The 27,746-nt window shown below is 35.4% G+C and overlaps 2 protein-coding genes across 10 annotated transcripts in view; one reads left to right on the forward strand and one right to left on the reverse strand.

Annotated features, from left to right (window-relative positions):
- The first annotated feature begins 380 nt into the window (after positions 1 to 380).
- On the forward strand, positions 381 to 2,701 carry lsn (vacuolar-sorting protein SNF8). The gene has a single exon (XM_069840086.1). The coding sequence runs from the start codon at positions 909 to 911 to the stop codon at positions 1,659 to 1,661; it is 753 nt and encodes a 250-aa protein (XP_069696187.1). The 5' UTR covers positions 381 to 908; the 3' UTR covers positions 1,662 to 2,701.
- A 7,844-nt stretch (positions 2,702 to 10,545) lies between these two features.
- LOC138709364 (sodium channel and clathrin linker 1) overlaps positions 10,546 to 27,746 on the reverse strand; it is a 42,443-nt gene continuing 25,242 nt past the window's right edge. For 7 of the 9 annotated variants that reach the window (XM_069840088.1, XM_069840087.1, XM_069840091.1 and 4 more), the window contains 6 exons: positions 27,537 to 27,679; positions 24,751 to 24,974; positions 20,564 to 20,761; positions 16,798 to 16,932; positions 10,930 to 11,091; positions 10,546 to 10,806 (listed from right to left, as the gene is read on the reverse strand). In XM_069840088.1, coding sequence (XP_069696189.1) covers positions 10,776 to 10,806; positions 10,930 to 11,091; positions 16,798 to 16,932; positions 20,564 to 20,761; positions 24,751 to 24,974; positions 27,537 to 27,679 — 893 coding nt within the window. In that variant the 3' untranslated portion in view covers positions 10,546 to 10,775. Of the gene's footprint in view, positions 10,807 to 10,929; positions 11,092 to 16,795; positions 16,933 to 20,192; positions 20,406 to 20,563; positions 20,762 to 24,750; positions 24,975 to 27,536; positions 27,680 to 27,746 lie in introns of those variants that run through there. The other 2 variants (XM_069840094.1, XR_011334919.1) reach the window with 2 other exon arrangements.

The raw sequence follows: 27,746 nt of genomic DNA on the forward strand, positions 1-27,746 counted from the left end.
TTAATTAAAATTTTGCATTGTTTAAATATATTTTAACGACTTTTTATAAAGTCCTTTTAATGACAGGAATAATGTTTCCTCCATTGATAAGTGATAACCCTGATCACATATGATCAGAGGCGGAATCATGTTGGTGTCAATGCTCAGTGAGCAGGATTGCCAATGGATGTCTTTAAAATTCCCTAAAAGCATCGATTGAAATCCCTGCCCTCCGCCCAAAAAACTGCTAATTATCCGATCTTTAATTACTTGTGAACTGAGAAATATAGTACCAGTACATGCTCAAGTGCTGGAAGTTATATATTATATTTTTTATCCAATGGCGGGTATATGACTACATCATTCATTCAAGCGGCCCTCTCTATAATACGGGAAACGCAAGTACTCAGCGAAAACCTACTACCAAGGATCTTGATATTCCGAGTATAATAAATTATGAAAGATTCTATCACTTTCATGCCTATTGAATGATACATGAGAGAAGGACCAGTTTCAGCTTTTGAATTGTTCAAATTAGCATTTGTGACATCAAAATCTACGAAAGTTGTCTTTGTTGACTAAAATTCCCAGCAGCACGCTAGCGGTCATGTTGTTCTGAAATTCAGCGGTTATTGCTAAATACATCGAAACCACTCGAAACAAACTGTGACATCACGAGCATTCCTCGATGAAGAAGTCTATAGAAATAGCGGAGAATTATAAAACACGATGTTTGGTTGGTGGGAAACCGTTGACATTGGCAACATTGAAGTGAGTGGCATTGACGCAGTGTAGGTTTAGTGGTTATGGACTGAGAAATTTTGTAAATGTGTTGCTATTAGCGTGACATCAGTTTCACATTATATAGTGGTTTGTATATAGTACGTGTATAATCGAAGTTACTTAAAAGCACATAAAGACATATAAAGATGAGACGCAGAGCAGGAGTCGGGGCAATCCAAAAACAAAAATTGGAACAAGAAAAATACAGAGATAAAGGTACTGAACTTCAGGAAAGTCAGCTAGAACAAATGTCTAAACAGTTGGAAGTTTTTAGGGAGAATTTGGAAGAATTTGCATCAAAACATAAGAAGGAAATACGAAAAAATGCCCAATTTAGACGGCAGTTCCAAGAAATGTGTGCAGCCATAGGTGTAGACCCTTTAGCATCAGGGAAAGGATTTTGGTCTGTTCTTGGAATAGGTGATTTCTATTATGAACTGAGTGTGCAGATTGTAGAGGTATGTCTTGCAACTAATTACAAGAATGGTGGTCTCATTAGTCTAGATGAATTGAGACAACGGTTAGTGCAAGCGCGAGGCAAGAATAAACAACACCAAGAAATATCAATAGATGACTTGCTGCGTGCTGCACAGAAACTGAGGATATTTGGTAGTGGCTTCTCTGTTGTGCCAGTAGGAAAAGGCCAGTACTTGGTACAGTCAGTACCCGGTGAGCTAAGTATGGATCATACTGCAGTACTACAGCAGGCAGCCAGTAGTGGCACGGCCCATGTCTCTATATCAATACTGAACGAACAACTACGCTGGGAAAGTGAACGTGCTCAGAAAGCCTTGGATCATATGGTGAAGGAAGGACTTGCCTGGATTGACAAGCAGAATCCAAAGGAAGTTTTATATTGGTTTCCTAGTTTGTTTGCTGCGTGCATCAGTGCCTCATAAGTGTTCCGCCTTTATACTTATTTACGCTGTATGGATAATACTGTAAGTCGCTAAAGAAAAGTGTTTTTAAAGAACAAAAATGAAAGTAATTAAGGGAGAAGCGTTTCACAGTGTGCCTGGGTTTATACTTGAACCTGATTAAGAATGAAAGATTATGTTATTACATGTCAAAAAGTTTTTTTCACTCGTTGATTTTGTTGTTTCTAGACCAACAATCTGGCTTCACTGTTTTGTCAAAGCTTAACATGGCCAAATTTTGTATTCTTTGAAGGAAACATCTTTCCATCGGTACCTCTTGAGCCTCTCTTGCGCGGAACTGAATATGTGTACTTGCCTTTCGCAGAATGAGTGATGTTAGCTATTGAAATGGAAATGTAACTTAAAGTTAACCCTACCTAATTTTGGAGGGCTAGTACAATATAATTGTAGAAAATTCTTTTTGATACAAGATGTTGTGTGTCATTCAATACATCAGAAGAAGAGGCGTAAGGGACTACCGAGCGAAAGGAGGGCGGAGGGGGGGGGTAAATCATTTAAAATTCCAAATATATAATAGCTGTTGATATTTAGAAATCATATACCAGAATTAGAACTTGAATAGTTGCTTAAGATGCAGTTATATTGCATCTCCTGCTATTGTTTATCTTTTGTAAAAATAATTTAGAAGTGATACACAGGCCTACAACTAACTTAACGTTGAAAATAATGATGTAAGGAGAGCTGGTAGGGTAAGGGAAAAATAATCTCCTAAAGTGTAATATTTGCTTGCATCGTAAATTATACTGAATGCTAATATATCATCGATAGTACTACTTGTTTTTAAGAGTAGTAGTTCTGTAGCTCTCAGCATAAAGTTAGGGAGCTTGGCCGAACCCTATCAGCACCTTTACAGTTTCAGTGTCTGATGATGTTCAGGGTATAGCCTACCAATATATGTTGTAAAAGTTCAGAGACATTTGCAAAAATTACCTATATTTTAAGTGCATTGTATTTATTCTCTGTATGATTGCTTGATATATTTATTAAAGTTATTTTTATTACTTTTGTTTTGTGATAATGATGTTCTAAGAAAAGAGATGAAATAATTTTTGCAGCAGAAATAAGATTTTGCGAATAAGTGGAGATTATAAAGTGCATTTCTTCATAAACTCAGTCAGTAGTTGGCAGAAGTGGTGGCTCACCAATTCACCAACTCCCGGCAAAATTGGATATATACTATCCCTGTGCCTCAGGCTGTTTTTTTCTTAATTACATTTTATGTAAGCATATGCTGGTTACCTGTTACTTCTTGTCGAGAACTGATCCTGTTTCCCAAAATGTATTGTGTCACTGTAGAAAAGACACACCAGGGAATTTTATTTAAAATGCCTTTAACTTCCCTGCAAGAATTTGTACTCACATATGTATCATACATAGAAGTTATTTCTTGTATGACATGACATTGTGAAAGCGATAATAACGCAACTTACAACACTTTTATGTAAAGACTTCGGAAAAATCAAACATTAGTAACACAACTTTCGACACTTCTGACTTATGAAACTTTAAAGTAAATGCTTCAAAAACACGTGCTAGTACCAACAAGGGCTTTGACTGACATGACAGGGAAGTGGAAGTTGGAATGCGGAAAGGACAAAGACACAAATATATGAGACAATACATGTGTAGGACAGGGGGTAACACTATGGTCAGCTGAGAACAAGGTAAAATGTGGGGGAAAAAAGTTATACTGTATATGCAAAGCAACAGGTGCATTGGCTGGGTGAGTTCACCAGGAAATGCACTGTACGGACCCAGAAACAAAATAATAAATAAACACTGAACATACGCAGTAGTTATATAACTGGAACTTGGAAGATTCAGGTTGCCCAAATTTTTTTTCTGGGTCAATAGCATTCTAACTACGACACAGGATTACAGAAGTATGTTCGCGAAATATATGTTATCCTATACATATCACAAGATCCCAAGACTGCACGAAGATCATAAAAGTGTGTGGGAGTCTAAAACATGAAATCAATGTTGCCTAGTATTGGCAAAATATAAAATAAATTCATATCCTTCATCATCTCAACCAGTTTCGAGATTACTTTTCTACTATCCAGCACTATACAGGCTATTCCATATGAAATCGATTGGTAAAAAACCTCGCATTTTTTTATACTCTAATTTTTTCCCTATTTATACAAGGTGCTGAGGAGAGTGCATTTTCAAAAATATACTATCGAAAGTCAAATGGTTTTCGTATTATTGAGTGACAAATTTAGTGTATTTTATAAAAACAAGCCTCTTACAGCGCTCAAAACTACGGAACCATTTACTGCAGAACATTGAACGAGAGCTCATTTTGAAGCTGACATTTGGTAGGCTATGTTAAGAAGTAATCCTTATTTTTATTGTATACAGAGAGACAGGTAATCTGATTTTACTTACTTTTAGGCTTTTTGCCAATTTGTAAAAATGTAAAAAAATATTGAGAAAAAACCTTGCATTATTAAGAGGGATTCGGCATTGTTTGGTTAGTGGTATGGCAATAAGTTTCGAGGGTAATAAATAGATTATTTTCACACGCCTAGACTTGAACGGTGAAGTGCCGCATGCACTGGCCGAGAGCTGAAGATGAGCGAGCATTGGGCATCATTTTACTCCTGTGTTTATGAAAACCTGTGATAAAGGTAGCACAGCCATGATGCTAGACGATACATCACTTGTTTGCTTGGCCTTGCTTACCTCGGCTAGCTCCCGCCTCACATCTGGTTAGTTCACGCGCGTACTATTTATTTTCTTTATTTGATATTTTCAATACTTTCTTATCAACGTGCCATCAGTAAAAAATATGTGTTTATTTGTACTTTCAATGCGAAATCTAACTATATATTTTAAAAATATTTTTTCCTTGGCAAAGGCGTCTTAATGAGGAAAAATCTAAATTTCTCCATTTCCATAAAAAAATCTGTTTATATGTCAATATAAACTTTAATTTCTCAGCATCAAAATAAACCATGATTTTGATCATTAGGTGAAAGGGTTTCGGAGCTACAGCAGTTTAAAGTTGCAAATTTTATGAAAATACAATAAATTTAAATATTTTTAATTTAAACACTATGAAGTTCTGATGCCTCAAACTTTGCACAAAGCATTGTATCACAGTTTTCTGCGTACAAAAAACGTTTTATTGTATTTAGAAATTGTAAGGTCAATTTTCTCTATATTTCGGTCGATTTGAGATGGAATAGCTTATACAGATGTTTCATTATATCTCTGCCGGTCAGTGACTGTTAAATTTCAGATGGCTTATCTTACTCGTGTACGTCAGCGCATTAACTCATTAATGCCCAGCGTATGATTAAAAATATGGGGTGAAAAATATTTTTTCATTAATTTCCCTTTGACTTCAAGTTAACCATTTTATTCATGTAGGCAATACATGGATGTGGTTTAAGATTCAGGCATTGTTGAATGCTCTGTGATCGTTTCTCTTGTTGGTATGAGGTTTCGAGTTTGGATCTTAAAGAAAAGAAAACATTGATTGGAATAAAGGTACTTATTTTCCATATAAATTATATCATAAATTATGAAACTAGTGCTAATATTACTTGTTAGGTATTCGTGAATAATTCAGGCCATTTGGTGTACATGTATCTTTGTATAGAAGCACAGCAATTTCAGTTTCTAAATATGGTATGATATATCATACGCTGAGCAGTAACGATATCATTTTCTGTATATTCTGTTAGATGAATTCTCCTTGGAGCATGTGTGAAATGGACGGCAGAAGACCTACAAACTGTAAGCCTAGAGCAGAAGTGTTCAAAAGTGGAGTTTTAACTCCAACCTCTGGAAAGAGGTGAAAGGGGTATACCACGGAATACTGGCGTATTATCTCTTCCGCGCAGAGTGAGTGAGTAGGCTACTCGAGACAGTGGTGGCATTTAGCTTACTGTTGTTTATTACTCACACAATTTGAGAAACTGTAAAATATGCCGTAATGAAAGATTATCCATATATCATAAGATCTATGGAAGACATGTATCAATAACTTGGCATTTTGCTTTTGGCTGGATATCTCTAATTGCCTTCGCGAAGAATGTACTGGGAGATTCGTCCTGATAGCCATAATATTCTACTTGCAAACTGTATCACCAGAAACAATTTTGAAACAGTTAATCATTTCCTTCATTTCAGTCACAATAACACAATTGACAAGAATGATAAATTATACAAACTTAGGCCCTTCTTCAATCGTCCAAATGAAATGTTCCGGAACATGGTTGACATTGTTCCAAATTCATATACAGTTGACGAAGCAATGGAACCATATTTTTGTCATCATAGTATCAAGCAATTCATACAATGAAAAACAATCAGAATTGGGTATAAGCCTTCGTTCTTGATGACGCCTGCAGGGTACCTTATAAAATTCGAACCGTATACAGGGAGAGTCGAACGAGAACCAGGGGTGACTCTAGGAAATGCTATTACATAGATGCTTTGTGTTGGATTGCTACCTGATGACAGTAAACTGTTTATAGACAATTATTTCACTTCCTTTGGGTTATTGTAAAAATTTTCACCAGTAAATATCACGTGCTTTTGAAATATAACAGCTGATTGAATTGAAAAGGCACCTCCAAAGGATCTGAAAAAAAAATCCGTTAGAGGTACTTGCCATGCCATGCCATCAAAGACACATATTATAGTAATCTGACGATGGACTGACAATGCTCAGGTCACTATAGCAACAAATGCAGCAACACTAGATGTAGTTTCTTTAGGCTCATGCTCACGGTGGAGAACTAAGGATAAGAGAAAAATCATTGTTCAACAACCGAAAGTTATAAAAATGTATAATGCGTGTATAGGTGGTGTGGACATGTTTGGCAAATTGAGAGGACTCTATCGACTTCAACTATGGCCCAAAAATGGTACTGGCCACTTATCAGATTTTATATCAACGGATCAGTAGTCAACTTGTGGATGCTGTACAGACAATATCAGAAGGCAATATCTTTGCTGGAATTCACAAGACAAATTGTAAAGTCATTGCTTGCAACACCACTAATGGGCATTTCTAAGACTGTAACACCTAAAGGGAGAAACAAAGTTCTTAATGAAACACGTTATTATAGAATTGATCACCTAGTTGTCTGGTAAAGCACTCGGCGCAGATGTGCTTACCGTGGGAAATGTGCTAAATTTTGTTGTGTCTATTGTAATGTTGATCTTCATCTTGATAATTGTTTTCTAAAATATATAAAATGAAGAAAACCGAAAAAAAATGTTGTTGAAGTATCTAAAATAATAATTAAAGTAATTAGACATGGATATATCGTTAAAATATTAGTTCAAAATTCCTTTTTTACATTGTAGGGGCCTATTAAGTATTTGTATGAAACTGATACTGTAACTGCCCAGCGTATGTTACATCATACTGATCATATCTACTATACCGGAAGAGAAAAAACTGTAATTTTTGTGTAACAATTGTAATATTATAAAATTATATGATTATGAATTACTTTTTTCATCTGGGCATTAATGGGTTAAAAAGCATTACAACCTCAATTGGTAACTCCTCTCCTCCTCACCACAAATGTGATGTTGCACAGAGGCAGATATAAAATATAAGGTCTGCACCGCTACTTTTTCTATTCTAAAATAAAATCTATACAAACCATGCGAAATATTTCAAAGCCTCACTTTTTGTTTTACAAGGGAACTGTTAATAAATTATGTTGAAAGTTTACCTCAAACTGCGCACACAGATCTCCATAGCACATAGACAAAATATAAAAAATTAGCTGCCCATAGTAACTAAGTGTGTGAACACAGTGGCGGCATTTTCTCTGTCTCTCTCTTTCTCTCTTCCCCCTTTTTTCCATTTTCATTTTACAGTGAAATTTGTTGTTAAAAAAACTTTAGTTGGTAAATCTTTTCTGAAGTTTATTCTTAAACATCTTGTGGAAGTCGGATATTGTTTTGTTATCGCATTGTCGCATTGAGAGTAAAAGGAAAGTGTACAGCTGCTTAATTATACTATAATATCGGTAGCACAGTTAAAGTTGGACTCTGAAGATTAGAATTTAAGAAAACTAAAAATATTGGAGAGGTAACGACTTGCAAGCCAAGAGAAACTCTCCAGGCGAACTCATTTTTGTTTTACTCTATGTCTCAAAAGTCTGAGAAAAACAAAAAATATTTCAGTAATCTGATAAAAATCGGAGAACATGATAAAGTTAAGCTTAGTTAACATACTGTCTGAAAACATACCTTGGTGCCACGAACCCCTTTCAAGTCACTTGCTGTTGGGAACCACTGGTATACAGAATATTTAAATTGTAATGTCCATGAGACCATACCCTTAAAATTCAACAGTAAAATAATGATAAATTAAATATAAGTCAGTTATTTCACTAAGCTCATAAAATTGTTCTTTTCTTTTAGTATCTTCTATAATAATTATCTGTGGGTCCGTGTGTGTGTGTGTTTATCTTTATTTCTTGCATACACTAAATGCTCTTCATCCAGAATGTTTATTCTTTGGTGCCTGTTGAGTATACGACATGAACTTCAGTTACTGTTTCTTTCAGTACACAGTGTACGTGATCATTTAATCTATTCCTTGATCTTTGAATGACAAGACAGGCTTAGAATAATAATATACTGTAGTGTCACATCTTAGAAAGTGGCTAGGTAGAATTTTATACAAATAAGGTGCACTTCGTGATTTTTTAATTGCGGAAATTTAAAACTGTTCAAGTTCCTTTAAAACTATGAAATTTTCCTCCATGTCTTAGACAAAATATTCAATAAACCCTTTGTTTCTAGTAAAACAATTGTAAAACATCCTCAAAAAAAAAAAGGAGAATTTCCCTGCCTTTTCATCACTGGATCCAGAAGAGATTGTCTCACAGGTAATGAGTAAATGTGATTTATTATGTCTTAGAAAATTTAAATTATGGTTTATTTAACGAAGAAATCTGTAGGCTAATTAAACTTATGTATGAAAATTATACTTGTAATGTTATACATAAAGGTATGCTGTCAGAAAATATAACAACTAGGCCTACATGCAGAGTGAAACAGGGTTGTATTCTCTCTCCGATCATATTTCTGATTATTATGAATGAATTTATGGAAAGGTCTGTTTGCAATGTTAGAAGAGGTATGATGGGGATTAAACGATACCTTGGAAGATCTGGATTTCGCTAATGATAACTGTTTGGTGATATGCAGAATAAAGTTAATACTTTATTAGAAGTAATAAAAGGGGCTCATATGAAAATAAACGTAAAGAAAACTAAAGAAATGAGATTAAATAGTAAAAAGACAGATAATGTTATAATAAATAATAATAACATTGATACTGTTCAAGAATTTAAATATTTGGGTAGTGTAATTGACAAGGATGGTGGAGCCTTGGAGGATGTAAAGAACCGAATAAAAAATGCAAATAGTGCATTTGTCCAGTTGTACTCAATATGGAATCTTATATTATATCTAGATCTACAAAAATTAAAATCTTTTTCAGTAATGTGAAATCAGTCTTATTATATGGCTATGAGACATGAAAAACAAGTAAAATTATACAAAATAAACTGCAAACATTTGTGGACCTTCCATCAAAATATTGGGAAGCAAGAAGGATGATGACTTCATTGTTAAATCCAGAGCATTAGATACACACACACATATTTGTTAATAGATGTTTACGAAGAATTAAAAAAATTAGATGGCCAGATATAATCACAAACTCAGAACTATGGAAGATAAATCAGAAAGAAATCACAATAGAAATCAAAAGACGAAAGTGGAATTGGATAAGGCACACAATCAGGAAAGAAGATGGAGCAGTAGAAAGAATGGCTTTGGATTGGAACCCCCAGGATAGTAGAACAAGAGGAAGGCCAAAAAATACATGGAAGAGAACAATTTTGGAGGAAATTGCTAGGGAGGGGAAAACATGGAGCAAAGTGAAGAAGTTGGCTTCATATAGGGTCCGATGGAGGCACTTTGTGAATGCCCTATGCTCCTCATGAGGAGATACAGGAGTTTGATTGATTGATTATTTAACGACGCTTGCAACTGCAGAGGTTATATCAGCATCGCTGGTGTGCCAGAATTTTGTCCTGCAGGAGTTTTTACATGCCAGTAAATCTACTGACATGAGCCTGTCGCATTTAAACACACTTAAATGCCATCGACCTGGTCTGGGATCGAACCCGTAACCTCGAGCACAGAAGGCCAGCACTACACCAGCTACACTATCCAGGACGACTATGTCTTTGATATAAAATGTGTGGTATTAGGAATCCAGAACAGTGAATCCACCAAAACAGACTATGATTGATTTATTAATAGGGTACTATATTCTTACAAGAAACATAACCTTATAATGGAAATTATGGGTCTGTAAGCTAGAAAAATGGCTCCTTGGTATGTAATCTACGGATATGATTCATTGAACACCAGAAGATGTCAGTTATTTGGTATCATATTTGTAGGACAGAGAATACTGTCAAATGGAAATTGATCATTTACTTAACTTCACCCTATTCATGTTAAAGAAGTAGATACAAGCGAGGTGTCCAGCTGTAATCAAACCCATCTGTATTTGCAGCTATGTACTTGTAGGAGTTTCATTGTTAAAACGAAATCAATGGTTCAATGAACTTGTAAACATTTATACGGTTAAGTACTCTTTGTCCCTTGTGGCAGCTCACAAATGGTGAGAAGATTTATAAATTAAATATTATATTTGCATTCTTCTGATAACTGGCTACAAGACATTTGAGCATACAAATGGAATAGATCACTTAATTCTTTAATCACATTTACTGCTTTGGATGGAAGATGAACAAAAAAATGAAAAAGCCTTGCTGTATTAGTTTTCAGTAAAAATGTATTAAATTACAAAAAAAATATTTACATAATCAATAAAAAACACTTTACTTGAATTCGAAACCATAACTTAGCACCACTGCTCTTTTGTTCACACATGTGAGCCACAATTTTATGTTGCAATAGCATGATTTTGCAGGTTGTCCATATTGTTATCCCTGATCGGCAGTAATTTCAGCTAATGGAAGTAGATATTTGGCTAAGGTAACATTTTTACGGAGCACTGCAATCGTTTTCTGTTACTCTGAAACAGAAGGTACACTGTTAGGTATATTTCACTGTCCATATGTCCATTCATCACTTAAAACAAAAGTAAAGACAGAAAGTTGAGATAGAACATTTTCTGTTCACTGTGTTATAAGCTCACGTGTTTTCCTTAAGTGAATGTTTGTGGTTTATTTTAGCTCGCATTTCTCGTAACTCTTTCTCCAATTTCTTGTTCACATCTTTTAGGCTGTTTGCCTGAGAACGCAGTTCTTCTATCCTCTTCACAAAGCGATCTGTAATGGTCTTCACTGCTTTCTGATACCTGCAACATAGTAAAGTTTTCTTTTCTTAATTTACAACGCAACATGCACATCAACTACAATGAGAATTTGTCAGTCAAGTGAACAAGCATGAGATTTAAAGCTTCCACAATGGTTGAATTGTGTAGTTTTTCAACTACTACTAGTGTTCCATTCTCAAGAATAGAGGGCATGGAAATTGTTTGTGCGAGATCATGCGTATTTGCTTGTTTTCCGCACAGAACCAATACGCGGTAAGTGTGAAATACCACATTCAGTATTCCCAACGTAACACACATAACAATTTACCTCTTCTTACCGCTTAAGCGCGACATCCATTTTACTGCTTTAGGCTTTTAACATATTATTTTTAGAGACGTTTAACATAGTAATAATTATAAATTGGAAACTTATCACTGCAATTTCACCTAAATTGCAATGTTAATTATTGTTTTTAAATATTTGCAAAAATTAAGTAAAGTCTACTACTCCACGAAACTTATTGCATTCCTGATACAAGTAACATTAAGGAAGCCATGAAAAAATCAACAAGATTCCAGATGCCGATGTTATTACTGCAATATGTTACATAAATAATATTGTTAAAATATTAAAATGAAAAATAAATCATTACATAACCTTACCGTTTGTTTTAAGTTCGCATTTATAGACTGGGGGAAAAAAAAGACAGACGTATATCACGGCCTGCTGGAGTATAGTAAACACAGAAAACATTTTATAGCAACAATGTTGAAGAAAGATATTTTGGTTTTCCGAAGTTGCCGTCATTAAACAGAAACCAACATGGAGATTTCATTGCAACTAATTAGAAATTCGTCTTTCAGGTATGTAATAAACGATCTTCGCACAAAATAATGTACGATACACGAGCGGTATGTTTGTTTTCATGTTTTCGGAAATTAAAAAAGCTCAACTACGTTTCGCTTTTTCAATCTTTTCCTCGACCATGAAAACGTCAACATACCGCTCTTGTAACGTATATTACTATTTCAGTGCTTTGAGATATGATTATGTAAATAATGTTATAATGTTATGTTTTATTTAATGACGCTCGCAATTGCAGAGGTTATATCAGCATCGCCGGATGTGCCGGAATTTTGTCCCGCAGGAGTTCTTTTACATGCCAGTAAATCTACTGACATGAGCCTGTCGCATTTAAGCACACTTAAATACCACCGACCTGGCCCGGGGTCGAACCCGCAACCTTGGGCATAGAAGGCCAGTGCTATACCAACACGCCAACCAGGTCGACTTTTTTGTAAATATCTTTTCTAAACTTCCACTAATCTAGCAGAGTTAAATTTCAATTCTGAGGTGGGGCACCTGTAAGAAGGAATTCATAATCCTCAAAATGAGGATTATACGAGAATGATGACATCCTCATTCCATACAGAAAGACTCCGCATGTCAACAAACATAACACCAATTATTTTTCACTCCCCAACTCCTGACATCCTACATTCATATTTCAATTGAAATATTTTTAATATTGTTGTTGTTTTCTAATGCCAGGCGTTTGACAATAAAGTCATTTGACCTCTTGCACTCCAATATTTTTCAAAGATATTATCATGGCCAGCCACTGACGCACAGATTTTGAGGTGTTCCGAATCCATTTCTTGGTTTGAGTTGCACAATGGGCAGTTAGGGGACTGATATATTCCAATTCTATGCAGGTGTTTGGCCAAACAATCATGGCCTGTTGCCAATCTAAATGCAGCTACAGACGATTTTCGTGGTAAATCGGGAATTAACTGTGGATTTTGATGCAGAGAGTTCCATTTTTTCCCTTGGGATTGTGTTATCAAATTTTGTTTGTTGAAGTCTAAGTATGTAGATTTAATAAATCTTTTCACAGAGTAATACGTAGATTTAGTAACAGTAATGTACTGGTATTAAATTGCTCTATAATTTCAATAATTAAATTTATTGATTACTGAAAGCTTCAGGTACAGGCACATAAAACTACACTTAGCATTATTTTCACCACTTTTATCCCCATATCAACAGATTTTTATACCGATACTCCATGTTTTTATTCACAATTTAATCGTGCCCCTATAATATCATACCATTTCCACGAAATTTCAAGTAATGAAAGATGTGAATTTCTATAATTCCTCAATACCCAAGGAAAAGTGCAGTTGCATCCTTTCAATTACTCACAAGACATGACTGTCGAAATACTTTAACAAAATTGGAATTATTTCCATTGTGCAGTATTCAGGAAGGAATGAATCAGAACCATCTTCAGCAATGTCTAGCACTTTCCTTTAAACCGACTGTGTGAGAAATTTTGGAAGGCAAGAGAGTTAATTGGTTTTATTGCCAAGAACTCTGCATTAGTTAACAACTTTTTTCTGAACGATTAACATTAATCTCCAGCATCCAGTCATGTGCTCGAATGTTTCGTAATGAGAGTCATACGACCATGTCTAACTTCAGTTAGGTCATAGTCTTCATAAGTGATTACTGAAGAGTAGCTATCAGTGAAGTTCACTGAATGTTGCAACTAGAGTGATGATTTTATTTTATGCAAAATGGCTCAAAAAGTGCTACAAGAGCACAAACAATAGAGGGATACAAGAGTGTTCATTACTTCTTTAGAAGCTAAATTAAATATTATTAAAGATTGTAAGACATGAACCATATCTTCCAATTTTGCGTACAGTGTTTAGAGTAATCACTGATAAAAAAAATTCACACAGATATATAAACTTTGCAAAATTATCAGTGTCTGTAAAAATAATTAGTGAAGTATTGGTACATATATACATCTTGATTACACATATATGACAGAAAAAAACACATTCAAATGAAATTCTCAACACACAACTCAATTTCAAAACACACTCTTTGACTCCACATTACACTGCACAAACACACCCCCACAGGAAACACAAACAAAAGGCGACAAGACTAGGAGCAACCAGTTCTGAAGATGCCCGATAACAGGCTGAAACATGTTAATGAGATAATGTAAAATTTAACACGAGAAAGACACAATACGTTTTCCAAAGTATTGGTAATGAAAGTTCGTAATGACTTTTTTTTTATGAAAATGGAACATACACCATTGAAACACGAGATGTTGGGTAACTTTCGGTGCTGGACCCCAGACTCATTTCACCGGCATTATCACCTTCATATCATTCAGACGCTAAATAACCTAGATGTTGATACAGTGTCGTAAAATAACCCAATAAAAATTAAAAAAAAAAAAAAAAAAAACACGAGATTCTGTGTATTGAGTGTTAGTCCACCATTGTGGAGTAATGGTTAATATGTCTGACTGTAAAACGAGTGGCCTCAGGTTCAACTCTTGGTTGGTTTCTTCCGAGGTTTTTCCTCAAAGCAGAATTTCTGGGTAACTTTCGGTGTTGGATCTCGGATTCATTTTGCCATCATTTATTCAAATATCATCATCATTACCATAGCCCTGGTTAAGTTCACAGTGCAGCATGCTGTATTTGTACAAGAGCGCGATCATTCATTCAGCAATAAATATCTTCACAAAACAGGAGTGGTAAGCACAATTAGCCTCAGGCTAATATATATATATATATATATATATATATATATATATCTGAGTGTTGGAGTATTTACCTTATTAAGTTGTTCCGTTATGTAATGGATTTAATAATTTTTTATGAAATTAAATCATTGTTATGGAGTAAAGGAATGACTTTCTTATAATGCATAGTTTTTTTGTTTTGTTCAAATGCATAACCGAAAAGAAAGACTAGGTTTTATTTTCGGCACAATTTATTCCTATAATATGGGTTTTTTTGTTGTTTAGTCAACTGTCCGAAGACAGGTCTGAACCTCATAAGTGATACCAAAAAGCATCACTTATGAGGCAACTAGACCAGAAGATAATGGGGTAGAGTGGCCAGTTCCTTTCCCCCTCCATTGCATACATCACCGATTAGCTACATGTTACACTAATCAGTAGGGCTAGGATTTTGATGACCTATAAATCATGAAAAAATGTCCTAAAAACAATGCATTTATGACCTAAAAATCTTTCAAAAATGCCCTAAAAATTGATCTTACATAATTGCCTTTGTAGGAAAAGAGGTTTTGTACGACTTAATATTTAGACTAGTAATTAAATTAAATTTTACATAATTTTTTCTAAGTAGTACACTTTAATTAATTATTTTATCTGATGTAGTTTCCATGTATGATCGTTCACCTCTGCATCGACATGTCGACGTGAGGTCAGCAGTCAGCTGGTCGGTCTTGGCCCTTCATGGGCTGTAGCACCATGGATTTACTTTACTTTTAGTTTCCGTGCAGTCTACCACAAGGCTACTCTTATCTGGAATTAGCAGGTATAGAGGAGTCTATATTGAAGGGATGGTTGGACTAATCCATTATGTGGAGTGTACTACGTTAAAATGGCAATATTTGTGTAGAAAACTGATTAAAATAGTATACAAAATAATGGCTATTAACGGACAAAATATCAAAGGAAACAGACATTATTTTACATTAATAACAGGGATTTATGGCCAAAATTAAATGAAAATACCTAAAAAATGACCGAATAAAACAAATGATGCTCTTATGAGTTGAAACAGGCAAAAAATGCAAAAAAAAATGCCCTAACAAATATGTCTTAAACACTCAGTTTATCACATAACACATACATACTAAAGCAGCAATGTTTCTGGCTTACTAGAAAAAAGATGCATTTTCATCAAAATCCTAGCCCTACTAATCAGACTTCAAATGCATACAAACAATTGTTCTTCCTCTGACACATATCATCAAGTGAGATGTACTGCCTGATAATAGAGGTACATATCAGCCAGAACCTCAATTAGAGGATAATATGGGTTTAAATCATTCAATTAACTTCATTTCAATAACCATCACAGTTTTCTTCTTGAATGACAACGATAATAATCGAAGCTTCACTGCATTCAAGTACAGGATGGCAATGATAATTTTTACAATGATCTGGGATATTTTAGTATTCCTTTTGTAATTGAAGACCTCCCCAGAAGAAGGATTAACATTAAATTTTTGAAATATGTGATGTAGGTGGAAAAAGTAATTTTCAAGCATTTATTTATTTATAATAATAAGTTATTGTATTCTATTACTGAATAAACTATGTTTGAGAATAAGTTGCTTAGGAAAATATTTGGAGCTAAGAGGGATGAAGTTACAGGACAATGGAGAAAGTTACACAACGCAGAACTGCACACATTGTATTCTTCACCTGACATAATTAGGAACATTAAGTCCAGACGTTTGAGATGGGCAGGGCATGTAGCACATATGGGCGAATCCAGAAATGCATATATAGTGTTAGTTGGGAGGCCGGAGGGAAAAAGGCCTTTAGGGAGGTCGAGACGTAGATGGGAAGATATTACAATGGATTTCAAGGAGGTGGGATATGATGATAGAGAATGGATTAATCTTGCTCAGGATAGGGACCAATGGCGGGCTTATGTGAGGGCGGAAATGAATCTCCAGGTTCTTTAAAAGCCAGTAAGTAAGTATGACTGAATAAACTTGTATCCTTCTTTAGTCAAATGGTTGTGATAGTAAATATAGGCCTAATGAAATATGCCCCTGAAATTATTTTCCTTTCTCCTAAAACATGAATTGCAGTTTTGTTGGATACATCCTTAATCTGCGGAGGTCTTCAATTATATAAGAAACCTTTCTTCGTTATTGTACAAATGCCTTACTTGGTCTTCATCAAGCGTTGCTTCTCTAAGTGATGCTGCAGCTCTTCAGCTGTGGCTGCACTCTGTCTCTGAATTTCCTTCACTTTCATCATCAGTTCCCGGTGCTCCTGCTGGGTATTCTGCTGGTGAAGATCTCTGAAAGCAAAATAAAGAATGTCAGTATCCTATACAATTAGGCTACCTTTTTTTCTATAGTGATTCTGATCAAAATGAAAAGTGAACACAATTCTTCTGTAAAGTTACTCCTTCATATCATAAGTAATCTCGCCAAAACTATACAAGTACAAATTAATTTTTGCAATAATTTTCTTAAAATAAGTTTTTCAAGCTGTTAATATACTTTGTCTCAATCTTTCTTCAGCTCAAAAATCAACTTGAAAATGGTTCACAGTCCTGCCATCTATCCGCAATATGCAGAATCCGAATCACGTAAGTGAAGTGAGTAGACATTGGATACACATACACACATACATATAAAAAAAAATAAAGTTTTACTGCATTAATAATAATAAAATAATAATAATAAAGATAAAAGCCTATATTCTGGCAAGATTCCAGTTAAGACCTCAAAAACACTTAGGAGATTATCTCAGGAAGATGGCATCTCATACGCAAAATTTCGTGTAGTGTCATCAGTAGGGACCGGATTTTTATGTAATTACATATTATATTCCTTTCAACCTAACCGTATATAAATAACAAATCTTTGCGAATCTTGTAATTACCATTAATATATTAAAATTTGATACTACATATTTTTACATATTTATCCCACTTTACATATTATGGCTTGGTATTACATAAATCTACATATTTGGGGGTTTTATTAATTTTTACTTGTTTAAAAGGAAGAAGAAAACTGTTGCTGGGGAAATTTACAATTTGAAATAAGCCTTTTTACCTACCCGAGAAAGGATATATTTCAGGACGAAACATAACATTTAAGTTCCAGGAAGTAAAAGAGGCACTCACCCCTTACTGCCCACTGTAAATATGAATGAACAAAAGGCAACCTTTCTCATAAAACTACTCTGTATTGTAAAAATCAAGGAGGGATCAATCTCATACGCATAAGCGGACAACATAGTAGTAGAGTCTAAAAGACCTTACAAAGTTAAAAGAAACAATAAAAATCATGGTAAAATGGTGCAATAAAAACAAATTTGGTATAAATGTGAACAAGACAGAAATGATGATATTCAGAAACGGCGGAAGAGCACCAGAAACAGTAAAAATCGTCATGAAGAAAAGAAAATTAAAATTTGTACCAGACTACAAATATCTACGCTTAACAATACAAACCAGCATAGATATTGATATTAAATATTTTCATGATTTTACATATTTTGGTACATAATTCAGCTTATTTTTCTTACATAAATATACACATATTTCACACCTTGATATTGCATAAAAATCCAGTCCCTAGTTATCAGTACATAGAAACTTCAGAGTGTATTTCAAAACTTCCTGACTAGATATGGAGCCTGTATTCAACCAGATGGTTATCATTTTCAACATTTTGTGTGATTTTGGTTAGTCTCAGAATGTTTCATCTTCTTTGCTGTTACTGAAATAGTGTAATGCACTAAAAATTTGACTATGCATAGCTTGTGTGTAAGTTGCAGAATGCAAAATTCCATATTTGTATTTACGACGGAACTTTATAATGCAAATGGAAAACGTTTACAGAATTTTTATTCTGTAAATACGTTTCCACTAAAAAATATTCTCTGTCCAACACTGTACCAAGCTATTGCGTTGGAGTGACTGGGTGGTATGCGATGCTGCTTCCTGAAAGATTGACTTAGCTGATAAGGAGCAGATGGCATACATGCTGATAACTTTTAGCATCGACATGCACTATAGCCACTATAAAATATTAAATGGATCTCTCTGTAGCTCCTTATTGTTTTTCTCAATCATAAGTTTCATTTAAACTTGCCAGGAATAATAATGACAGACCTGAACACCGAATTTTGCTGTTATTCATTGCTATTCTTAAATAATAGTACCTTTCATATACCAAAAAAAAAAAAAAAAAAATGCTACATTGCGGCTAATGACTTTCCTTCCTCATTTGATAGAAGCCATTCTTAGGACTTTTTTTTTATAGTGTAAAACCCTAGCTCTCAATCAGAAATGAACCAGCAAACTTTTGGTGCAGGGACACTTAGGGTAATCATTACTAATCAATAAACAAATTATATTATACACGTTTATAAATATTTTCTATCCATCATGTTCAATTTTTAATTTCAATAAAATGGCATATAACTCTATTTCTGACACCTCCTCCTCCTTTTTTTTTTTAAAAAAAAAAGATCTTTTAAAATATTAGTAGCAATGTGGACAAAAATTTCGATTCAGGCTCTGTTAAAAATATATATTTTTTTTTATCAATGGCGGGTATTTACATCATTCACCCATATGAAGCCAGTTATATAGACCCATTTACCGACAGAGTCATTGCCCAGGATCCGCCATAGGAGGCTGGTCTACACTACACCCGCATTAAGATGATTATGGAGATCTGTTGGGATGCCACGGAGAAACCCCCTGTGTTACCTGGACCACAAGTTATAAATCGGGAGTACACTGGGGATCTAACCCGGGTCCACAGGATTATAAGTCCAGCACTCTAGCCGTGAGACCACCGTGGTGGCTGCATTTTAATCTGAACATGTTTGTAAGATATTTATTATCGTGTAAATGTATTCGTGCATATGTAACAAATCTATCCTGTTTGATAAAGGAACAGAGCATCAGTTTTCCACATCAGAGATCCAATTTCAAGTGAAATTTGTGGTGGAAAAAAGCAGTTCTGGAAAGGTTTCCTCTGATACTCCCATTTCCCTACCATCATTTCATCATTCTTATCATCAGTGCAGAAAGCAAAGGGAAACTACTGTACCTATCACATTTCCAGGAGGCCGACTCCATGGAATTTCTGCAGTTACTATTTCACGGAACAAGACAGTATGGGAGTATCTTAGTTGATGTCCAACCTCTGAGCCTTCAGGTGCGGCAAAATGTCAATAAAAATGACGACAATGATGATGACTCAGTCCACCACTATGGAGTAACAGTTAGCACGCCTGACCATGAAACGAGTGGCCCAGGTTTAAATCCTGGTTGGGACAAGTTGAGGTTTTTTCTGGGGTTTTCCTTCAACCCATTAAGAGCAAATGCTGGGTAACTTCCGCCACTGGACTCTGGACTCATTTAGCTGGCATTATCACCTTTACCTCATTCAGACACTAGGTAACTATAGCAGTGAATAAAGTGTCGTAAAATAGCCAATTAAAGAAAATGATGATTCGAATATTCCACACTCGTTGTGTTAGTAAGATTCTGAATAACAAAAGTTACTCAAAAAGATGACAGATTCATACCTTGGAGATTCTCAAGAATCTTCCTGTTTTGTGGTACTGATTTCTTGGATTATGCATAGGCTACTACATGTCCAGTTCATATGAACTGTTTTCATATAATTAAATTTATAGTAAAACTTGAAGAACATAATAGCCTTGAAGGTTCCTTCTCTTTATGCAAGATGTTCACAATATCTTAAATGGAATTATTCTTTCACAAAATTCATCATTGTTCTGAAAAAAGAAAATGAAGACAATATTTCTAAAATTTATAATTTCGTAAAATTACTTTATTCATAGCTACCACGTGGGTTTGCTTGTGGAATTCTTATGTCCCAATATTCGAATATTTACGTCTGTTTTGATTTATGTGCGTATTTTTAATTACTCACTGTAGTTCGTTTCTTGTTGTTAGGCGAATTTTTTCAATTTCTTGTTCTAGCATGTACATCTGTCCTGTCAAGTTATCCACGTGCTTCTTTGCTTCATTTTTGGCGAGGTTTTCTTCATGTAGCTGCATTTCTAATGTTAAGATCTGTTCTGCTAACCGCTGGTGTTCCATGTTCATCTTAGCAACTTCCAATTCGTGGCTGAAATTTAGTACCATGAAGTGTTCAATGTGTGAAATGAAGTGAAAAATAAGTTCAAAGAAGAGAAAATTTATGTCTCCTCTTTAAATTCTAACATTGATTCAATTAAAATGGACAATTTCTCGGTCTTCTCACCCTCTCATTATTTCATTAACATTATATCGAAAAGAATAATAGAATGTCAATTATCATACAATATATGAATACTATTCATTAAACCTCACAATGCAGAATACCAAAAAAAAATGATATTACTGGCGAGGAACAATACTCTTTAGTAAACATAAGCACAAAATTACACTTTATGATGATTTAGAAGAAGAGACCACTTGGATATAAGCTATGAAGTCTTAAACGATACCAAATTATATTAAATTTTGAGGAGAAAATACCATCAAAAGAGACTATGATGAACTTATTGACCTTAGGACTGGACTTATGATGAAAACGTCAATAGCCTTCATGGATTAAATAGAGAGTCTGTGTGGTATGTACGAGGTGTGTTAAAAATACCAAACCTTAATTTTTGACGCATAAATAAATGAAGCACAGAAGACGTCCTTTGGTGGAGATGTGTAGGGGATATTAATGCGCATGCATGAATTTTTTCCCCACTCGCAGAAAGTGTCAGTTGCTGGTAGTCAGCCTATGATATGAGTGAGGAAGTGTAGTGAGCATCTGTCGGATTGTCAACTGCTGCAAAATGACAGAACAACTTAAGCAGCGATATTGCATCAAATTTTGCCTAACGCTAAAGTGATACCCAAGTGGAAACCATTCGCAATATTCAGCAGGCTTTTGGGGACGATGCCATGAGCACCTCATGGATAAATGAGTTGTACAACTGCTTCAAAGATGGCCGCACAGCATTGGACAGCAAACCATGTCCCTGTAGGCTCTCAACAAGCTGAAATGACGTGTCATTGACCACGTGCGGACTTTGGTCATGCAGGATTGTTGTATCATAGTTCAAGAACTTGTGAACGAGGTGAGGTAGCATTGGATCAGTTCAATAATAATAAATCTTCATTTACAACTTTCAGCCATTTTTATGTTCTGGAGGTCTGGCATGCACTGTTCAATGAATGTTTTAGTCAATTCTGGATAAAATGAAATGAAAGATTTTTTTTATATCAGCACCAGTGACCAGAATCATGCTTATGAATTGATTTTTTTCACTATTCAAGAATGATTTTCTTTCAACGGTGCCATAACAGTGACAAGTCATATTGTTATGAGGCTTCAATCCAATCATGGATGATGGATATTTCTATAGAGAAAATCCTAGGTTCATCTTCCACCAGATGGGGGAAAAAGTCATTAGCACCCGCAGTAAATTTATTTTATGTCAAAGACCTTAGTAATCATGATTGTGAAGATCACTGGCAGACAAAAATGGAACATATAGTTTCAAAATCTCATTAGTCTATAATCTTCTGTGTGTAACAATATTTGCTGACTTACATGTATTAAATGCACAAGTTGAAAACAGGTATCAATCAAGTCGAGTACACTTTGAAAGAACCAATAGGTTTGTCTCCAAATTCTATATATCGCTTTGTTGTTTTGAATATTTTTGGTAGTGTATCATGTGAAAATAGATCTTTGTTTCACAAAAGACAATTTTATTATAGTTAATGAAAAAAATAATGAAATGATGACGGGAAATGTGTCCCAAACACAATCTCTGTGCAACATAAATTCAAATTGTATGTCTTAGCCAATGTTCCATCATCCAACCAAAGGTATATATATATATATATATATATATAATAAAAAAAACACATGCACGCAAAAGAAACGTAACACAAATTATAATAACTCTGCTTTTGTTGATTAATTTGAAATAGCACTCTTCGAAATACAGCATTTTTATGAGATTTTAGGCTTTCACGGTGATTGTGTTAAGAAGAATACATTTGGGTATTCTACAATATGTTGGAACTTAATATCTCCAATGTTTTGAAACTGCATACAGTTTCCATCATCAGGGCAATGTAGTAGGACCTGAAGTGTCACCTACTACACTAAATTATACAGAGAAAAATCACGATTGGTCTTATGTCCAATTGACTGCAGTAGCCAGACATAACAGGTCCAAAAAAAATAGGTGCTCTTTCTGGTTGCAGTATCGTCCTTTGGACAAAGAACCTGTACGCAGTTCAATAATAATAAATCTAGAGGGCTGTGGTGTACAGTTACAGCACATGATGAAATATCCAAAAGTCTGCTTGTGAACGAAATTTTTTTTTAGACTGTGCATTAAAATTTCAAGTTGCTGTATTTAAATTCTGTGTATTACAGTGGCATGCAAATTCCCATACCAAAGGATTACACATGGCTGTAGAATGTGAACAAACTGAAACTGAATGTTGCTTTTTTTGTATGTCTGTGATGTAACCACATGACACTGCAAATTGCATCCAAGCCACTGGTTACAGATTTGAGAAACGTTAGCATTAGGATCCGTATTTTCCGGGCTAGAAGCCGTGGTCTGTCGGTGTTACGAACCAAATGTTTCGTCCACTACTCTGGTGGACATCTTCAGTGGCATGGTACGCATGTGCGGAGAGATCTGCTGTGTGTATCAGGAACTGGCATTGAGACTGGTAGCACGTCGATATTTAAGATGTGGGAATGTTGTTGCTTGTCGTTGTCGCCGCAGTCCGCACCGGCTGTAACACCGACAGACCTCTAGCCCAGAAAATACACATCCTATCAACGCCGGCCATGAAAGCCTACATTCCAACGTTAGCATTATTTATGGACTGAAACTAATAATAAGAGATACGATGAAAGAGTAATGGAACGGAGAAAAATTCTCTCCAGCGCCGGGATTTGAACCCGGGTTTTCAGCTCTACGTGCTGATGCTTTATCCACTAAGCCACACTGGATACAACTCCGACGCCGGTTAGAATCGTCTCAGATTAAGCTCCAACTCTTGGGTTCCCTCTAGTGGCCGCCCTCTGCACTGCGTCATAGATATCTATGAACGCAGGACCGAAGTCCACACATGTGCTGAGGTGCACTCGATATGAGTGACTAGTTGGCCGGGATCCGACGGAATAAGCGCCGTCTTAAATCACGAAGTGATTCACGCATATCATATATATTATTTTAATGTACCGAAGTACATATGATATTTCCATGCAGATATTCTGCGTCATCATACGATGAAAAAGTAATGGAACGGAGAAAAATTCTCTCCGGCGCCGGGATTTGAACCCGGGTTTTCAGCTCTACGTGCTGATGCTTTATCCACTAAGCCACACCGGATACAACTCCGACGCCGGTTAGAATCGTCTCAGATTAAGCTCCAACTCTTGGGTTCCCTCTAGTGACCGCCCTCTGCACTGCGTCATCAGCACGTAGAGCTGAAAACCCGGGTTCAAATCCCGGTGCCGGAGAGAATTTTTCTCCATTCCATTACTCTTTCATTGTATGATGACGCAGAATATCTGCATGGAAATATCATATGTACTTCGGTACATTAAAATAATATATATGATATGCGTAAATCACTTCGTGATTTAAGACGGCGCTTATTCCGTCGGATCCCGGCCAATTAGTCACTCATATCGAGTGCACCTCAGCACATGTGTGGACTTCGGTCCTGCGTTCATAGATATCTATGACGCAGTGCAGAGGGCGGCCACTAGAGGGAACCCAAGAGTTGGAGCTTAATCTGAGACGATTCTAACCGGCGTCGGAGTTGTATCCGGTGTGGCTCAGTGGATAAAGCATCAGCACGTAGAGCTGAAAACCCAGGGTCAAATCCCGGTGCCGGAGAGAATTTTTCTCCGTTCCATTACTCTTTCATCGTATGATGACGCAGAATATCTGCATGGAAATATCATATGTACTTCGGTACATTAAAATAATATATATAATAATAAGAGCCCAAGTCATGTTCATAAATGATGGCATGGCATGGTTCACAGTTTTATATTTAGTTCAACTACTCTACGTTTATCACAGGCAGTCTTACCTGCTGTGCAGTCTGTCCATCTGACTGCGCAGGTCCTCCTTCTCCAGTCCTAAATGCATATTGTGGTTCCGCACATCTGCCAGTTCAGTGTACATCCTTGCCATCTTCTCGCCCATGTCTCTTTCACGCAGTGGCGATTCCATTTGTAGTTTCTGCAGTTCTCCTTCTAATGTGCGCTTCTCAAATATCTCTTTCTGCAATATTTGTTCTTTTTCTTTGTTTTCCTTAAAAAAACATTTCATGACATAATGACATGACTGATAAACAACTATCTAAATTTGTAGACTACTTTATGGCACTGAACAGATTCTATTTGACACAACAGAAAATAAATTTCAACATGCTACATTCCCCATCATCAAATGGAGAAGACATTTAAAATGCAGATTCATGTTTTCGAAACGGTAAATCCATTTTTAATTGTTTAGGTTGTGAAATGTCATGTGTCATATTCGGTGGTCTTATGCAATGGTATTCAATCTTTTCAGCTAGTGTACCCCCAAAATTATCCTCTGATTGAGGTTCTGGTTGATATGCACATCTATCACTACATCTCGCCAAAAAATTGCAATTGTAATCTTGCAAAATTTTGACTTGTTCCACATCTTAAAACTTCATTGCTAAATGTAAGATCTATGGAATACAATAAATGAAATGAAAAAAAAAAAATATCAGGCAGTACAGCTCACTTGAAAATATGTAGCTAGTCAGTGATTTATGCAATGGAGGAGGAGGAAAGGAACTGGCCACCCTACCCCATTATCTCCTGGCCTAGTTGCCTCATAAGTGGTGCCTTCTTGGTATCACTTGTGAGATTCAAACCTGTCTCCGAACAGTTGACTAAACAAAACAACTACAGTGGTTTATAATTCAGTGCGTAGAAATAAATGACAATATAGGATGATGATAACATTATTTTACATGTGTTAGTGTAGTGACATATCATTTGAAGGGTACACGGGAATAACGATCAAGGTCCATTTTAGAAAGTTTCGAGAAAAACGAATTTTAAAGTTTAAGCACTTAATACTTATATATATTTTGATGTACCAAAGTACATATGATATTTCCATGCAGATATTCTGCGTCATCATATGATGAAAGAGTGATGGAACTTTGTGATTTAAGACGGCGCCTATACCGTCGGATCCCGGCCAACCAGTCACTCATTCGAGTGCACCTCAACACATGTATGGACTTCGGTCCTGCGTTCATAGACATCTATGACGTAGTGCAGAGGGCGGCCACTACAGGGAACCCAAGAGATGGAGCTTAATCTGAGACGATTCTGACCAGCGTCGGGGTTGTATCCAGCATGGCTTAGTGGATAAAGCATCAGCACGTAGAGCTGAAAACCCGGGTTCAAATCCCGGTGCCGGAGAGAATTTTCTCCGTTCCATCACTCTTTCATCACTTAATACTTAGTTATGTGTGTATTTAATAGAAATTGACGTAGTGAAATGTCAAGAACGATGATTTCTTATTACTAGCTAGACCACATGATAGTACTTCCTTTCCACTATAAGATAGCATTATTAACTCAATTTCGATTTTTGATGGACCTTGATCGTTTTTCCCATGTACCATTCATTTGGTAAATAGGAATATAGTAGAACCTGGGTTATATGTAAGCCAGTTATATGCAGTTCTGGTTTGTATGTAATTATGCAAATGTTCTGACAAAATTACATTTAATTACATATAAATTAATTCTGAATTGTACATCGAGTTTGAATTGTGCGTATTTTTGTTTGCTTTGCTACATAATAAAATTTAATTTTAACTTCACATGATTTGTCTTACAACTTTCAATATAGTAATACATTTTAATCATTTCTCTCTTTATCAGTGGTCTCGAGGTTACAGGACTTAACGGTAAGACAGCAAATTCACACAGCCCAGGCAAATACAGAGCCGACATGCTCTGTCTTTCTTACAGGACATGTTCCAAACATTTGAAAACAGTTGTACATCACTCAGTATCTGTCTATCAATCATGTGTGACAATAAAAGGAAGAGTTAGTTGCTAGAAAACAAAGTTAGATTTATAAAAGAAGTTCAGGAAAATCCCTGCCTCCCCCCAAAAAAACTGAAATTACAAGAGGTTTATAATAAACATGTAGTTACAATATATAAAAATTAATAATTGAGATATCTTAAAGAAAAATTCCATAGCAAATGTATATACAGTAATGCATTTTATATTAAACTTCTAGTCCCATTCTATTGAATAAAACATATTTGGACAAGTTAGAAGAATCCTTAAATGTTTCCAGCTGTCAATGTTCTGTTAAACTGATTCCTAGTCATTCTAAAATTATTTTATATTGAGACCTTATTTATATGTTATGTATTACTTACATGGATCTCTTGTAAAATAGAATGTCAGGTGAATACAGCCAAGTGAATTTTTACATACACAAAATATGGTCAGTGGCTGCTTGAAACTCTTTCAGGGACAAGGTTCCTTAACGTAATATAAATCTACTATTCAGATCCCCGTTTTATTTTCCTTCTGAAAAATACTATGCTAAGAATTTCTTTCATACTTCAAAATCGACTGCCCTCTGCCAGACTTGAACTCATGAACCTTAAGACTAATGGCAAGCGTGATAATAGGCATTAGTAAAAATAACAGTGACTAAAGCAATTTATACTGCAAATCCGGTAGTTTTTTTAATATGTTACATTCATGATAACACAATAAGTGAATGTTATTGTCTTTCTATAGATAATCTCATTTAATTTATGACTTAATATGAAAGAAATGAAACCTGGTTACCTACATCTTCCAGCTTCTTCATATCGTGCAGCAGAACTTTAAGCTTCTTGTTGTATTGCTGTTTCATATGTTCTACTTCTTCCTTCACTTTGCTTCCGGCTTCATCTATAATGCCTGCCATTACTTTCTGAAGCTGAGCATTTTCTTCTGTAAACAAAACAGACCTAATTACTAATACATACATGGGTCATGCCAAATATAATGCACATAAAAA

Source organism: Periplaneta americana, chromosome 11, assembly GCF_040183065.1.
Source record: "Periplaneta americana isolate PAMFEO1 chromosome 11, P.americana_PAMFEO1_priV1, whole genome shotgun sequence".
NCBI classification, from domain to species: Eukaryota; Metazoa; Arthropoda; class Insecta; order Blattodea; family Blattidae; genus Periplaneta; species Periplaneta americana.

Bases quoted from the DNA above. Each gene is read 5' to 3' on its own strand.
- lsn (XM_069840086.1), top strand. From the start codon at position 909: ATGAGACGCAGAGCAGGAGTCGGGGCAATCCAAAAACAAAAATTGGAA.